The 17,134-nt window shown below is 53.2% G+C and overlaps 1 protein-coding gene across 5 annotated transcripts in view; it reads left to right on the top strand.

Annotated features, from left to right (window-relative positions):
* Positions 1–17,134, top strand: part of KDM2B (lysine demethylase 2B) — a 121,216-nt gene that overhangs the window by 34,867 nt on the left and 69,215 nt on the right. For 4 of the 5 annotated variants that reach the window (XM_079941766.1, XM_079941765.1, XM_079941768.1 and 1 more), the window contains exons 7-10: positions 1,897–1,990; positions 2,989–3,142; positions 10,186–10,301; positions 15,970–16,096. In XM_079941766.1, coding sequence (XP_079797892.1) covers positions 1,897–1,990; positions 2,989–3,142; positions 10,186–10,301; positions 15,970–16,096 — 491 coding nt within the window. Of the gene's footprint in view, positions 1–22; positions 490–1,896; positions 1,991–2,988; positions 3,143–10,185; positions 10,302–15,969; positions 16,097–17,134 lie in introns of those variants that run through there. The other variant, XM_079941769.1, reaches the window with a different exon arrangement.

Below are 17,134 nucleotides of genomic sequence, written 5' to 3'. Positions count from 1 at the left end.
GGAGGCAGCAGGGTGTGGAGGCGGAGCCGGAGCCGGAGCCGGAGCTGGGACTTTAACAACCCCAGCGCCAGCAGCACAGCCCGCGCCTGTCTTCGTGACAGGGCTGCGTCCTGTGCTGTCAACTACACCCCTCCGATGGGGTTGCTAGGCAGCGGGGCTCTGATGTGCAGGAAGGCCTTCTGATTTGTCAGCCTCCTGCAGACACATGGTTAAGGCTCCTTCCAGCCTATCCGGAGGAGGGACGCGGGGCACGCCGCGTGCATACTGCCGAGCCCCGGGTCCACCTGAATGTGAGGTGCAAAAGGCAACCAGAGGGAGGGGGCGCCTGGAACCCTCCAGCCTCCTAACCAGCTCAGCCCACGTCCCCCCTGGCCCCCACCATTATCTCCTCTCAGGCTGCTGGCTCCTCCCTGCCCGACCCCGCCCCATTCCTCTCCTCTTCCCAAACCATGGAAAAGCAAAGTGCAGCGGGGAAAAGCGGTCAGTGGGGTAAGCGTGTGTATGCGGGCCTCCGGAGGTGCGAAGGTGTGGGAGTATGAGCCGTGGGGGACTGCCCCAGCCGTGCTCTTGTGGCTTTTGGGGGAAGGGGTGGGTGAGAGGGAGGGGGCCCTGGCACTGCCGTCTGCCAGGCCGGGACCTGGAAGCCTGTCTGTCCCCCCTCCTCCTAAGCTCTGCTCACCCCTAGGAGGGCAGCAAGTGGAGGGAGGAGGGAGGGGACGGGTGAGTTCCTGTAAGGAAGGGTGGGTTGTCTGGCAGTTGCTAGAGCTTAGAAGGGGGGCTGCTGGCAGGTTTCTTCTCCCGAATGCCCTCCCTCTGTCCAAGCCGCTCAGGGCCGGGCTGTCCCTCTCTAACTCCTTCCCTCCCTGACTCCTTCCCTCCCTCTCTGCCACTCCACCCCCCCCCCCCACCCCGAGGGTCTTTATCGCTTTACTTTTTTTTTTAGCAGCTTTATTGAGGTACAGTTCACATACCATTCATCCACTTAAAGTGTACAATTCAATGTTTTTTAGTATGTTTACAGAGTTGTGCAACCACCATCAATTTTGGTACATTTTTGTCACCCCACAACGAAGACCTGTACCCATTAGCAGTCACTCCCCATTTCCTCCCAATACCCCCAGCCTCTGGCCACCACTAACCTACTCTCTGTCTCTGTAGATCTGCCTAGTCTGGACATTTCATACGTGGAATTATACACTGTGGTCTTTTACGGCTGGTACCCTTGTACTTCCAGCTGCATTGCTTACTTTGCAGTCATTTGCAGTTTGCCTTGCCATTTAACTTTCCCAGGGTCATGCTCCCTTAAGAGTGTTTCATCCTTAATGGCAGGGGTCTTATGCTTTTCTCTAAGTGCCATGCCTAGCTCTGGGCTGGACCACTGGTTGGCTCTCAGTACATGACTGTTGAATGAATGAGGAGATGAATGGGGACTAGTAATTGGCAAGCTATGCAGGTGGTTTACAGCTGAATTCCAGAGGGCCCAGTTGCTGCAGAGGGACCTGGCAGCTTGGGAGAACTGCAGGTATAGGAGCTGGAAGGAGCAGAAATGAAGCCTCTTGCTTGGGTAGGAGGCAGGGGTGGGGCAAGAGTAAAAACCGTCTTCGAGGAAGGAACCAAGTGGCCTGTGGGTTGCCAGCTCTCTCTCTCGGGAACCTGAAAACAAAAATGCCTCTCCCAGCCTTGGGGGCAGGTAGCCAATGCTTGAGATTCGCCACCTGATCACAGGGGCTTCCCCCATGGGGAACTCCGATTAGATTTGGGTCTAAAAAAAAAGAAAATTCCCCAGTGTCAGCGTTTATAAAAGGGCAGCAGGTCAGGCATCTCTGAAGCTGTTTGCTCGCCTCCTGTGATTCAGGCATTGAATTGTTTTTCTGCTTCCCCGCCTCTGTGCTGCAGGTACTGTCTGATGAGCGTGAAAGGTTGTTTCACTGACTTCCACATCGACTTCGGAGGCACTTCCGTTTGGTACCATGTTTTCCGGGGTGGGAAGGTGAGTTGAGTCTCTTCACATCTCTGTACACACCTGGCTGTTTGTGCATGGAGGGGCTTGCTCGCCTTTCTGCTTCTGCCCCCCGCCTCCAGCCAGACCCCACCCTGTGAGGACTTTCTCACTCTCTGTCTTCTTCTGGAGGGAAAGGTCAAGGTCAACTCTTTTGCATCACATCTGGTCACCCTTTCACACCTGCTTACCCAGTCCAGTGTCCTACGCATCTTGGGCCAGATTAGAACTCCAGATGTGGCTCCCAAGAACCTCCAGCATTTCATTTCCCCCAGCTGTAATTTCAGCTCCAGCACTGGGACCTTTTAACTTAAAAGTCTAGTTGCCTGCAAGAACAGTTTACATTAGGGACAGACATCACCCAGAGAAAGGGCGTGAGGCATGTGTTCAGGGTGCTCCTGCTGTGTCTGCTCCTGAGTGCATGCCCACGTGGGGACGTAGGGGTCCCTGCATGGAGGTGGGTGCTCCTTGAGAATACGTGTGTGCTGCCCTGCTCCTCTGGGTCTGCGTGTGCATTTGTCTTAACCGAATGTGTTGGAAGAAATTCCGGGTAGGAAGTCATCCCTCTTGGTTCCAGATGTTTTTCCTCCTTCTCCAGAGCCAGCACAAGCTGGTTTTATTTATTGGGCCATTTTATCCTACAACTTAGGAAATTCCCCTTCTTTTCCTTCCCCCACCTCCCTGACAAGCCCACGGCTCAGGAGAAAGAATGTTCCACTCAGTCCAGGAAGTCTTCCCACCCTGGTGTTTCAGCTGGAACGGAGATTCTCTAAAGGCGGGCAAGGGGTGTCCCAGAAGGGCGGTACAGCCTTCTCTGCCACCCCAGAGACCCTTTGGGCCTGGTCCTGGAAGGGTGTCCGGGGATGTGTCCTCCCCCATCCTCCCTGCTCCCAGGCAGGTGGGGCTGTCTTCTGGGTTGTGGCAGAGCCTGGAAGAAATCAGAGACTTTGGCCTGGATCTTTAACTGATTGCTTCTTTTTCCTTCTAAGATCTTTTGGCTGATTCCTCCAACCTTGCACAATTTGGCACTGTACGAGGAGTGGGTGCTGTCAGGCAAACAGAGCGACATCTTCCTGGGAGACCGTGTGGAGCGATGCCAAAGAATTGAGCTGAAACAGGGCTACACGTTTTTCATCCCTTCCGGTAGGTTCCCGCGAGGCTGGCGCTGGGCTCTTAGCAGCCTCCTGTTGGCCGGGTGGCCTCAGCCAGGCGTTTAGGCCAAGTGATGGGGTTTCTCTGGGCCTCCTTGCCCTTGGCAGTCCCTGAGAGAAGGAGAGAAGCAGGCCTCAGGCTGCAGGGAAAAATAGCCTCTCACATCTTACCTGTTTTTTCCTGCCTGTGGGCTAGAATTCTCTCTTGGGGAGAAAGCCTCCTGAGGGCCCTCCCTCAGGGGAAGTTTGAATGCCTTCCTCCAAGATGTCCTGCTGAGATTTCTGAGGGTGAGGATGAGGGTGGTCCTGTGGGGAGGGGAGGGGCAACTTTATCCTGACGGCTGGGGAGGGGGAAAGGGGGAGTTGGCCCAGGGGAAGAGGGTAGAGGGGAATGCACCCAGAGTGGCAGCTTCCTTCCTGCAGAACAAGATGAAATGTAATTGGGATCAAGGTCAATTTCTGTACTTGGACTTGCCCCTTTAAAAAAAAAAAAATTAACTACAACTATAGCAGAGGGCAATAATTAAGAGCATGGGCCCTGGGGCCAGAAAGCCCCGCCCTAATTCAAATTCCTGCTCTGCTGCTTACAAGCCTGACTTCCTGGAAATGACTTAATCTCAGTGCCTCAATGTTCTCATCTGTAAAATGGAAGACTTCCCAGGTGGTAGTGAGGACTGAGTGAACCGAGACCTATTGGCCTACAGCTCCTGGGAGATGGGCTGAGGGCTTTTGGCCAGTTACAGGCTGAGTCACTAGTGGATGTGGCAGATGACCTGAGAATCTTAGGCTGCATTTCAGTGGAAGTGTTTTACCCAGCATGAGGGAGGTGACAGTCCCACTGTATAGAGTGAGAGGGTCAGGCCACATGTAGGAGACTGTGTTCCTTGTGGGTTGTAATGACTTACCCTCATGGGTAAGTCAACCTCGAAAGAGAGAAGAGTCTGGATACCACATCAAGTGAGGTGAATTTGAAGGAGGAATTGGGTTGTTTTACCCAGGAAGTGAAGGTGTATGGTAATGGCCATCGGCCAGTTGAAGGATCATATCTTGGAAGACAAGGTATAGCCAAGTGGTATTGGAATGAGTTGCTCTGCTAGGCACTGAGCTCCCCATCACTGGAGGTACACAAGTAGAGGCCATATGCCAAGGAGCCTGCAGGGAAATTGCCACTGAGTGGAAGCTTGGATCTTAGGGTCCAAGGCCTCCTTTGAGGCCACTAAGATCCATTGGATGGAGAAACTGGTCACACTTAAGTTGGACTGGAGTTGGCCTTGGGTCTGGACATCGAGTCAGAGTCAACTGAAGGGGGAGCGGTTGTGGTAGCAGTTCCCACCATGGGGATGGGACCTGCACACGCGGGCTCTTCTAGAAAGTTGGGCAGAGATTTCACTATTGGGGAAGTTTGGGATTTGGAGGTGGCGGGGTTTAGTGGGGGTGACTTTGTTGTCAGGGCCCCAGGTGCATCCTTGGAGCTGCTTGACCCCGGGAGGGGAGGGACTGCTGCTTGGGACAGGAGGGAATTGTAGTTGGTGGACAGCATTTATGGAGCACAGCCTGGAAGGAGGTGGTATCCTGCAGCGTGTTCAAGGCCACTGCAGGTGTGGGAAGATTGGCCCTGGTAGATTCAAAGGGAGGCTGGCGTGCGCTTGGCCTTGCTGCCGTCTTTGTGACTTTGGGCTGATCTCTTCCCCTCTCTGGGCCTCAACTGTCCCATCTCTACAGTGGGGGCAGGGTGAGGCTGAACTCTGGGATCCTCAGGCTCCCTCCCAACTCTGTCCCGTGAGTGCAGGCCTCCTTAGCCTCCTTGGAGGACAGGCGTTTTTCTCGCAGGGCCTTTTTCAGAACCGAGAGGTGGCCCATTGCTTTCCCCCGATCTGGGATGGGAAGGGTGTTCATTTTGGTGCCTTAAGCAAGCTGGAAAAGGTCTCAAGAAGCAGCATCTAAGCCCCAGCAGGGGTGTGACTGTGTGTTGAAGGCAGGAAGAGGGGACGTGGATTTGAACTGCAGCTGGTAGGAGTCTATTTAGAATTCAGCAAAGACTTTTGGCCCTAACAGTCTTGAGTGAGACACCAGGATTTTTTTCCTGGATTTTGGGAAGCAAAAAAGGGACAGTTGGAATTTGTCACCTTCTCAAGGGCAGGGTGTACATGTGGTTCCCAGACATTGATTTCATGAAGTTAAAAAAAAAAGGTGGGAACTGATATCAATGTTATTATCTTGTAGTTTTGCTAAATATGGGCACTAATTTAAAAAAACAACCTGTCAGCTACTTTTGCTGATGTTTCATGAAAGGAGGACTATTCCTGACACTAAAAAAGATGGGAGTACATAATTCCAGAATAAAGGACAGTCACTACTTGAAATTTGATGGGTTTGAGTTTATGAGAATCTATGCCATCTTCATTTTTCTTATTTTGTTGTCAACCAGTGAAAAATAAAGGACCAGAGTTTTGGAGTCACTGAACTAGCTGAGCATCTTGGGTCCTCACACCCTCTGAACCAGACACACATCTGAGATTTGTGGTAGCTGGGATGTGGCTTTGGGGAGAGAGCCTTGGGGAATCCCGCCACTGCACATGAGCTTTTGGGTGTGGAAAGTGGAGAATCTAATTCTGGTATTTCCCACCTCTGATCTGGGTTTTCATCTCCACAGTGTGACCTTAGATGTGCCCTACCTCACGCTGGCCTCAAGCTTCCCCATCAGCTCTGTGAAAGCTCGTGGATGCCATTGGGTTAGAAAGATTTTAAGTGTCACAGTATCTTTGTGAGACTTGGTTTATCTTTTTCTTCTTTTGTCTGAGGGTGAAGGGGTTGGGTGCTAGCTATGCTTCAGAGGTGGTGGTTCTTCAGGCCTTGGGCAAGTCTGAGAAACAGTAACTCCTAGCTATTTAACAGTATAAATAGGACCTGATCTCTTGGACCTGAGATGATCTATCTGTGAAATGGGTACAGAGCAGAGATGGGCTGGCAGTGAAGCAGGCTGAGGTGGAGGTGCTCTGGGAAACTGGGGAATTGCTGCTCGGCTCCAGCCAGTTAGGGCTGGAGGGCCTGGTGGGCCCAGCTTCTCATTTTTCTGGAGAGGAAAGCACTTCAGATAGCCTTGTGAAATTTCCCCATTTTTTTTTTAAACTTTATTTATTGTTTTGTTTTTGTTTTTGGCCACATTGGGTCTTTGTTGCTGTGCGCAGGCCTTCTCTAGTTGCGGCGAGCAGGGGCTACAGTTTGTTGCGGTGCACGGGCTTCTCATTGCGGTGGCTTCTCTTGTTGCAGAGCATGGGCTCTAGGCACATGGGGTTCAGTAGTTGCAGCACATGGGATCAGTAGTTGTGGCTCGCTGGCTCAGTAGTTGTGGTGCACAGGCTTAGTTGCCCCGCGGCATGTGGGATCTTCTCGGACCAGGGCTTGAACCCGTGTCCCCTGCATTGGCAGGCAGATTCTTAACCACTGCGCCACCAGGGAAGCCCGAAATTTCCCCATTTTGATAACACAGGTGGGTCAAACTGTACATGCCCCTGGGTCTGATGCAGCCTGTGGCCTGGCAGTTTGGGCCCCTGGTACCAGCTATGAGGTCCCAGAGAGGAGAGGCCATCCTGGCTTCATCCTGGCAGCCACAGTGCCCAGCCCCGGGCCTGGGCCAGCACAGGGAGTTCATGGATGCTCCTGAGGGCCGTGGGCCTCTGTGAGGCACCCCTGAGTTCTGGGACCTTTGGGTTTATCCCTGCAGCAGCCACACAAATGTGGGTCAGGGGCCTTTTCATTCCGAACCCTGAGCGTTTGGGCGTGGGTCAGACACCATGTGCCCCCGCGGCCTTCTCGTCCCTTCATGTCCCAGAGAATACCCGTCAGTTGGTTTTGTGGGTCGCCTGATTTCCTTTTGTGGCTGGATCTGTCCCTTGTCGCGTGGCCTGATAGCCTTTGTTGTCGCCTTCATGTTGTTGGAGACTCTGGCCTGGAAGCAGGAGGCAGATGCCAGCATCCTCGGTGCAGTCACCAGTCTGGGAAAACTTGGCTCTCTCGTGCTTCCTGGGATGCAATGAACGAGTATTGGGAGGGTGGATTCAGATGGGGCTTCTGAATGCTTTATTTCCACTCCCTGGTTCTTCCGGAGGCAATTGTTTATTTAAAAAACTTTTTTTTAAAAAAATCTTTTTATTTTTTTTAATTTTTAAAATTTTTTGGCCGCACTGCACTGCATGTGGGATCTTAGTTCCCCGACCAGGAATGGAACCAGCGCCCCCTGCGGTGGAAGCGCTGAGTCTTAACCACTGCACCACTAGGGAAGTCCTAGAAGCAAGCGTTTAAGTAAGTAACGGAGCGGATGTGAGGAGGGCTGGGGGCAGGGGCTGGGCAGTGACTCTAATCCAGGCCAGGCTGCCTGACCTACCTGCGAGGCACTGGCCTGGGGAGGAGAGGAGAGTGGAGAGAAGCTTCTAGAACCCCTGGAATGTCAGTACAGATTCCCTGCCCCTCTCCTTGCAACAGCACCTCTCACATCAGGGGAATAGATGTAAGTCAAGTGAGTCTGCGTTTCCAGAAGGGAGAGTCCGGGGCTGATGAATGCAGATTCACGAGGGTGCCGTTCTTTCCAAAGCCCTTGTGATGGACGGGACTACCACGAATATCAGCGGCAGTTGCTTCCATGGTTTGAGTTCGTACAAGGGAAGCAGTGGTCTTCTTCATTTCACACGGGCACGTGGAGGCCAGGAGAGGGGACAGGCAGGTGCCCCAGGCCACGTGGTGAGTCAGCACTGGGGACAGTCTCCAACCCGGGCCCCCGGACGTGGGCGTTCATAGGTATTAGGTGGGCATGCGAGGAGCGTAGGAAAGGGACCCAGGAACCTTTGTCCCATTCAGGCTTCACCCCACCATGAGCATGTGCTTGAAACCCGGCTGTCCTAGGTCCCAGTCTTAGGAAATGTTGCTTGAATAATGCTGATGGTGGTAACAACAATAGTAACAGACAGTGTGGCTCCGCTTGGTAGAAACAAAAAAATGTACAGTTGAGAATATCAGCTGGTACACAGCTGAGGCGGAGAGGCTGAAGCAGATGTGGAAAACGGGACTTGTTTTTTTTTTTGGCCTCGCTGCGGGGCCTGCAGGATCTTGGTTCCTGGACCAGGGATAGAACTTGTGCCGCCTGCAGTGGAGGCGCGGAGTCTTAACCACTGGATCGCCAGGGAAGTCCCGGAAACCGGGAAACCGGGACTTTAGAGGCGCAGCCGCACTGCTGCACGGGGCGGGGCGGGGCGGGGGGCAGGGAGGTGGTGGGGAAGGAGCCCAGGTAGCTCCGCAAGGGCACACCTGGCGGGCAGAGCAGCGGCCAGAGCTGTGGGCGGGTAAACGCAGAAGCAGGTTACATAAAGCCTTCGCTCCTGTGCTCCTGGCTGGCGGGTTGCCCCTGCCCTCCCCTGAGCACCACCAGCTCTGTCCCACCGATCGTCCCCAGCAGGGGAGGGCCCGCCGCCCAGAGTGTTGACACAGATGCCAGCAGTGGCCTCGCAGCCTCCGAGCTCTCTTCCCAGGTGGCAGCCCGGCTCCCGGCAGCCGTGGCCACCCGTGGCTGCCCGTGACTCAGGGCTGGCGTGTTCGGCTCACCGAGGAAAGAGGCTGTAACTGCTCCCGCTCGGCGTGGGCGGGGAGGCCTCTATACTTTGCCTCCAAGCGAATGAATTAGCCTCAGGGTTGTGGAGAAGGCTTGGGATCTCAGGTTGCCCCTGTCTGTCCCCTTTCCCCTCTGCTGACCCTCTGTCTTTCACCGTGAGTCCCTTGGCCTCTGCCTGTCCTTGTCTTCGCTTCTGTCTTTCTTGGTTCCCTTTTTGCCTCCCCTCCGTGTTCGCAGGCCTGTCTCCCGGGACTCCCAGGCCTGTGCTAATAAGCCTGTGATGTAGCGGCAGTGCAGCGTGGCAGTTAAAAATGGAGCCGCTGTCACTCACCTGCTGCGACATCATTCAGCAAGTGACTTCCTTCTCGGAGTCTCGGTTTCAGCATCTGTAAATGGGAGTGGGTTATAATGCCACCCCTCCCCTCGCTCTGCACTGTCCAGTATGGTAGCCAGGAGCTGCACGGAGGACTGTTGAGCACTGGACACACACGTTCAATCCATCATTGAAGGAATTAGGCGGCTTGCTTTGTCTCTAGCCTTCATGGACCAAGCGGAGGCCAACTCCCTGGGTCCCAGTCCTTACAAGTGACTTCACTTTTCTGTGGCTCAGCCTTCTCGTCCGTAATTTGGGGGTGAATGTCGCGTGTACCTTGGAGGGATCTTGTGAAGATTAAATGAGAGCAGCCCTGTAAAGCCGTCAGACCAGTGCCTGGCACAGAGGTAGTCCTCGGTTATCCTTCTCATGATTGCAGTGCCAGCCTTCGGGCCAGGAGCTCAGGGAGGTGAAAAAGCCGTGCTCCAAGGTGCTAATAAGCTGCAGTCAGCAGGAGAGAGACTTGGGGCAGAGCAGGAGCAGAGCTTCTGCAGGTGTCATGTGGCAGAGGAGACCTCCTGGAAGTGGGCCTTGGAGGATTTTGATGGCAGGGGGTGGCTTCGGGCAGAGGAGGCATCTGGGTTCTGGCGGGATGTCACGACCCTTAGTTGTGGCCCCGAGCAATCCTTGACACCTCCTGAGATGGACGGTCGCTGGGATGATGAGGAAAAGGCTTAAGGACACATGAGTAGCCTGAGTGAGGGGTTTTCAGCTCCCTGGCCTGCAGGGGAGAGGGACAGGGCCTGCCTCTCTGTTGGCTGCTGCAGCCAGGTCCATTGTAACACTTCATCACCAAGGTCTTCAGGACAAGGGGGTTGGTCTGCAGCTGCCCAGGACCGACTTGAGCTAGCCAGGGGTCACTGCCAGCAGCAGTCAGTGGGGCTGCGGGTCTGGGTCCTCTAGGCCAACCAGGACCTCAGCCCTCTGCGTCAGGCAGCCCGAGCATCCTCCCTCTGGCCCTGGGTGCTCACCTGGGCCTCCTGCGCCCTCCTGCATGTGGGCATAATGGGGGCCCCCAAAGGGCCGGTGGCTGACCCTCTCTGTGCCCTCCCCACCCCAGGCTGGATCCATGCAGTCTACACCCCCGTAGACTCTCTGGTGTTCGGCGGAAACATTCTGCACAGCTTCAACGTGCCCATGCAGCTGCGGATCTACGAGATCGAGGACAGAACGCGGGTGAGGCGGCTTCCTTTTCTTCTCGTGGCCACACCGGCCCCCGAGCTCTGCCTGGTGCTTGGGGCGCATGGGACGGTCATTCCGAAGTCCTTCCTGGTCCCTTGTCCCTCCTGCTCCCTGCCTCAAGCTGGGTCTTGGTCCTGGTTCTGCAGGGCAGGGGGTGCCCGCAAGAGCCCCACCCAGAGCCCCGGGAGTTTCTGTTCACCTCCAGGCTGGTGACAGCCGAAACCCCCTGTTGAAGAGGAAGTATCTCTTGAGAAAGCACCGTGAGGTGTCAGGAACCGTGCCTCTTCCTTCTTCCCACGTGTATGAAGGGATGTGAGGGAGTGGGGGGATTTCATGGTTGTTGTGGTGGTGGTTTGGAGCGGGGGGCGGGGGCTGGACCTTGGAAGGTAGATCAGGTCTTGACCATGTGGGGGCCCCAAATGTGATGTAGGACCCCGAGGGAGCCAGTGTCTGTGAGTCCCCCAGGGACTATCTGAGTTCTGCCTCAATGTCTGCTTGTGGCTGGCAGGGGGGCGGTCCCCTTTTCTCCTTGATGGTTTCTCAGACACTGCATCCCACCCCCAGCCCCATGCCCTAGGAGCAGGGGCCAAGGCTCAGATACCTGACAATGGGCCCTCTGCCGTGCTCTGTTCCGTTCCATGAGGTTCCTCTGAAAAGCACTGGCTCTTCCTTGCTGGAACTTGACCCAGCGTCCCCAGGCATTTGAGACAGGTCTGAGAGTGGGAAACTGGCGAAAACAGGGCCTACTTCTTCTTTTCTCTTATAGTTCTTCAAATATTTCTTCTCTTTCTTTTTTTTTATTGAGATATAATCCACATACACAAAGTGCACAATTCAGTGGCATTGAGCACATTCACGGTGTTGTGCAGCCATCATTTCTAATTCTAAGACATTCTCATCACCCCAAAAAGAAACCCCATACTCAGTAGCAGTCGCTCCCCATTCCCCCCTCCCCAGCCTCTGGCAGTCACTGGTCTGCTTTCTGTCTCTGTGGATTTGCCTGTTCTGGATATTTTATGTAAATGGAATCATATAAAATGTCCTTTTGGTCTGGCTTCTTTCACTTAACATCGTGTCTTCAAGTTCATCTACGTTGTGGTATTTGTCAGTGCTTTGTTCCTTTTTATGGCTTAATCATATTCCATTGTATGGATAGACCACACCTGGTCTTCTTGGGCTTTGCCTTGGAGTTGACTTTTTTCCCAGAGAGGGTTGTCATGCCCGGACCCTAAGGAAACATCTCATAGAAGCAGATGCTCTGTGCCCAGGGTTCATGGCTTTCTTGGTCTTGTTTCCAGGCCTTGGTCTGCATGGAATCACATACATGAGTCAAAGTCTTAGCCAGTGTGTATGCATCTGACCTTTTTAATAGCCCCAGTGTTGAGGGACCTCTTCCAAGAGTTTCCTGGGGACCACTTTGAACCATATTCAGTGGGCAGGTAGGTGTGTTAACAAGGTCAAATGCACATTCTTCAGATAGGCTAGTTTGCTGCTGGGATGCCCAGATCCGCGGAGACTGGGTCTTGCTTTGTGGATTTTTGTGCCTCTCTTTTCTGTTGCCTGCCTACCATCCCTTTCCCTGTCTGGTGGGGAGGCCAATCCCTGCCCTGGTCTGGGGGATGCTGCCCTGTGGCGTTCTAGAGAAAGGCACCATTTGGGTATGAGTGGTCATCTTATCATCTGGGTCAAGTGTTGTCTGGGACTCTGGCCAACTGTTCTTTGGCCAGCCCTGAAGAATGGGCCAGTTTGTGTGTGAGCAGACAAGTAGGTGTGGGATAGAAAAGGAGAAAAAAGTCAAGCCCACAACTTTCCAGGCAATTCCTGAAAGCCAGAGTCAGGCTGGGATTTCTAAAGGCTTCAGCAACTCACTTGGCAGCCGTCCCCCTCCCCCAGGGAATCTGGATCATACATCTCAGTGGATTTGGGCCCCATCATTCCGTTAGGAGCCCGGATCCCCTCCCCTGTCTGTGGGAGGTGGGAGGGAGGGTAATGGAGTAGAACCCCGAGCACCATGCTGAGCTGCCATGGAATATCACACCCACGTGGAGATGAGTGTGGCAGCTCCCCCTCCCCCAAGGCCCACTGTCCCTGTTGTCTCAGTGGGCACCCCATCTGGTTTCCTGAAGCAGGTGGACGGGCGGGGGGCAGGCGGGCAGGCAGGCTGGGCAGGAACCAGCGGCAGGCTGTTTAATCTGCTTTGATTTCTGGTCTTTGGAGAGGGCTTGGCTACAAGGCCCAATTGTTTATGTCTTAGGAGCCAAGGCAGACAAAAGATGCTGGGAAGAGAGAGCACTGGAAGCCAGATAAAATGCCAGGGCTCCATGTCAGCTCGCTACAACTTAATTCTTTATATCCCTGCGAGCTTTCTTAAGAAGGTTATGGCCATTTAAAAATAGCTTTTCAAGAGTCCTAAAACATGGCTTTGCTTGGAAACCAAATGCTGAGGGTGGGACAGAGGAAACTGTCAGTCTCTAAGCCCCATGGTGTGGGTTTGTTTTAGAAAGATAATTTGCTTTTGTGGCCCAAGGTGGGGGACCTCCCCATAGAGACCAGGGGAACCCCAGTGTTCTCCTATGTGTAGGAAGCATGTCTTGCTCTCATGATTTGAATTTTTCTGGGCTGCATGATAGGTGACTTTACCCTGCTGTCCATAAGGCAAGCACGCACAGGTGCAGGCATTCTGGGACTGGGGGGTTTTTCATTTCCTGACCCCCTTTTGTAGATTAAATCTTTCCCCTCTCATTCTAAAGATAAGCAGAGGGGTGAAGAGCTACACCAGAGAATGGTTGTGTTGCATGTTTATTATTTGAAGATAACATCTCGACAACTCTCACTACCTATTTTTAACTCCAGTTAGCTTGATAAGGGATAGGAATGGTCCAATTGATCATTAAACTGCCATCTCTCTTATATTTATCTTTTTTTTTTTTTTTTCCTAATGGCTCTAGTGAAAGCAGCCTTCTCAGGAAAGGTAATGCCAACATGCCCTATTCCCTCTCAGCCAGTGAATCTATTTGGAAATTGCAAATAATTTACCCTTCCTCTCACCTTTCCCCTACCATTGGATTTTTTTTTCTTCCATTGACTTTTTTTTTTTTTTTTCCAGGAGAAAAACAAATTTTAAGACACTTCCCACCCACCCTGATATTTTAGTTTTTCAAGTCCTTGAGACCTGGGAGTTGTAGATGCACCAAAACATCTTTGGTTCTGATCTCCTAAGGTCACTCAGCTCCAAGAGGAAGGGCTTAGGCCAGGTGCCACTCCAATGAACCTTGGGGAACTCAAACTGACCCCTTGAGACCCACTGATAGATTGATTACCCACCCCCAGGCTGGGAGCATGGCCTGCTTTCTGACTGCCTTGCCTTTCGGTGAACAACTCAATTTGATGAGGCTCTGAAGCTGTCAACAAATAATGTTGAGCAATCGTGTGTTTAATGTTCCCAGGCATGTGGCTGAAACCTTTTGAAGGCGAAGGGTGGAAGGCGACAACCTGTTTGTAAGTCAATTCTTTGCAAGTTTTGTTCCCTGTGGTGCTCTCTTGGAAAAAAAAAAAAATTAAAAAAAATAAAACGAAAAAGAATTTGAATTCCTTCATCAGCATTTGTTTTCACCCAGCTGGTTTCCCTTGGGTTCAGCAACAATGAGGGGAGACTTATCTTCCTCTCCTGAACTACAGCCAAAAAAAAAAAAATTTTTTTTTTTCCTAACCTAGAAAGATTCTCAGGCGCCATGGTGCCCATCAGGGCAGATTGGCTCAGACGGTTTCCCAAATTTGAAAAGTCAAAAGTAACTTGAGTGTTTTACCAATCAAGTCGGGAGATGTGAGTGAGGGTCTGAGAAGAGGCAGGCCTGCCTGTCCTCAGCCTGCTCTGTAGGTTTTGATGATTTGTTTCAAAATTGCTTGGCCCTTGTTCTGGAGTGGGGGTGGGGCTGAGAACTGCCCCCTCCCCAAACTCTCTGCCTCAGGCCAAAGAGCCTTTTTCTCCTTTTCAAACTCTGGAGGACCCTGATTCAATGACTGGAAAAAGATGAATACTCTCCCAGCGATAAAACTGGGGTTCTCGGGAAAGTAGCTGGAGCCAAGGAAACCGCTCGATGATGTTCCCAACTCCATGCATCCCCCCGAGGAGCTCAAAAGCATGTGGCGGCCAGGATCTCATTCCAAAGCGCACCATCCACCAGAGGCAGGGAGGTCAAATGGACCCGGGACGCAGATGGGAGACGCGAGGCACCCCCAGTGTGGGAAAAAGGACTCGCAGCTGGAAACTGAGTCAGTGGGGCCTGGGGTGGATGGGGAACTGGAGCTGAGACTCTCAGAGGGCAGGTTGGGGGTCTTTTCCAGGTGGGCACTGAGAGACACAGGAAAATAGTATTTTAGGGCAGATGGAGCACCTCGGTGAGCTTGTATTCAATTCGCCTTCCTCCCAGATGTAGAATGTCACCTGTTGGTTGTGAGCAAAGCAAGGTGGGAGAGTGTGCTTCCTTGACATCCAACTCCCTGAGTTCCTGGAGGACAGGAGAGGTGAGGAGGGGTATCTGGCTCCTGCACAGGTCCCTCAAGGCAGACCCACCCTTGGTGAGAGGGTCCAGGAGTGAGTGTGGACATGTGGGATCCATGTGTGGCCTCGCAGAAGAGGGCCCAGACATGGGAGACAGGGACCACCTCCCACCACCCGTGCCTGCTTGGGATGTAGTTTCTGAAAGGCTGTTCCTGTGCCAGGGCCATCAGTGGTATTTCTTCCTCCCCATGTCTTGCTGCCATCTCATCGGTGTAGACCCCGTGCTGCCACCCATCAGAATCCCCCTGGGGCTGGGCCTTTTCACAGCTCTGATGCACAAAGCTCTCTGCACCTATACCTCCTCCCCTGTAAGAAACAGCCAGAAGGGGATCTCCAGCTGGACTGCTGCTCCAGACCCGGGGTTGTGTTCCCCAGTGTTAGGATGGTCCAGAGTCACACCAGGAACTTGTGTCAGAGGGAGTCATCTGTGGAGATACAGGCTGGAAGTGCCAGGTGTTGTGGGGGAGGAGCAGGAGGTGGACCCCTCTGAGGCCCCACCCCTGTGGTAGGAGAGGCCACGCCCCTCCATCCTCATTGGTCCGCCTCCTGTGGCCTCCCTCTTTGGGTACTGGATATGCTTGACTGCCTGTCTCTGCAAATGGGTAAGGTTTGGGGTTTGATTTCTGTTTTTCAAGGTGGGAGGGAGGGGTAGTAGAGTCAATGCAAGAATTTTGGAGAACCAGCAAGGAGCCTGTACCTGTTGTAGCTAGAATCAGGCAGGGGCTCGCATCCGCAGGTACCGCACCCTCTGTCAGCAGGTCAGGGGACAACTCTTTTTCTCTGCATCTCACAGAAGCACAAAGTGGACCCCGTACAGCTTTCCCTGTGCAAAGCTCAGGGACCTTTGAAATGATGCTCTTACATAGGCCTCTTCACCCGCTCTTCCTCCTCATTTGTGCATGCTGGTATCTTGCCCCTTCCAGCACTTCCCTCCAGCCCACCCCCCATTTTTCCTTCCCATCATTTGTGCTCTTGCTAAGATTATGAAAATAACTCCCACCCCCAGGAACTTTCCCCTCCCCCAACCCCAGTGCCGTTCTCTCCCTCCTTTCCCCTCTGCCGTCCAGAAACTGACCTGTGCACCTGGATCTTTGCTTTCAGGTGCAGCCCAAATTCCGTTACCCCTTCTACTATGAGATGTGCTGGTATGTCTTGGAGAGATACGTGTACTGTGTGACCCAGCGGTCCTACCTCACTCAGGAATACCAGAGAGAATCAATGCTTATTGGTGAGTGAGTCTTGCAGTCCGACTGCCTTGACGGCTCAGCTGGGGCAGGAATAATTCTTTTCAGTGGGGCTTTGGGAGTCCTGGGTTCTGGGAATTCTTTTGAGCCTGAGTGTCAGCAGATTCCTAGAGACCCTTGAGGAGGAGAGAGGAAGCCATCCTTGTCAGTTTCCCACTTGGAATACAGAGTCCAAGAGAAGGAAATTGTGACCCCAACAGAGTCATCTTGGGGGCCCCCAGGTCTTGCTAGTTGACTATGCAGATGTGGGGTGGGGCCAGTCCTGGGCATGGTTGCTGAGACAGGCTCCCTACAGAGCAAAGAATCCTGGTTCTTTTTTTGAATCCCTCCCTGGACACCAGCTGATTCTTTTTTCTCCCTGTGTTGGGGGTTAGGTTTTTGTCTATATAGAAGCAGGCCTAAGAGATGCAGCCAGTCCCTCAAAACCCAGGCCAGCTATAAGCCAGAGGGAGGGGTGACCAGGGCTGGGGATGCAAGCTTGGCAGAGCAGTGGGTGGTTTTGACAGAGGCAGGGAGAGAGCGTTTATAAGCCACAGCTGCAACGCCCTGCCCTGCTGCCATTACTTAAAGGGACATCACCCCCCCAAAATGGCTCAGTCCTTGAGTCTTGACTCACAGGCACCCGCCCTAAAGTTACATCTAGCTGTGACAGCCCCGAAGAGCGATCTGTAGGAAGAACATGCTTCTTCCCCTCTGCCTCTGCGCTGTTACTGCCGAAGGGTTTTCCTGGATGCTAGAGTTACGGTGCCTCATTCACTGCATCTTTCTCATCATGGGATAGAAAAACGTGACTGGTCTGCCTCCGTTAGGGTCTGCACGATTTTTCCTGCAATCTCCAAGAGTTTTAGATTCTTTTTTTTTTTTTTCTCACTCTAAGCCTCTTCCTTCCTTCCCTTGACTCCCCTCCTGACTTTAGGGGTTTCAGGGCAGACATGTGATGGGGAAATGTTTCTCCTGGGGTCTTTACTGGGGAGTGCCTCCTGGAAATTCAGTTCTGTTGGCTGGGGGTGGGGTGGGGTGGG

Source organism: Stenella coeruleoalba (genome assembly GCF_951394435.1).
Source record: "Stenella coeruleoalba genome assembly, chromosome: 14".
Classification (NCBI taxonomy): Eukaryota; Metazoa; Chordata; class Mammalia; order Artiodactyla; family Delphinidae; genus Stenella; species Stenella coeruleoalba.
Note: the sequence above shows the minus strand (reverse complement) of the source record. Positions and strands in the feature narration are given on the sequence as shown.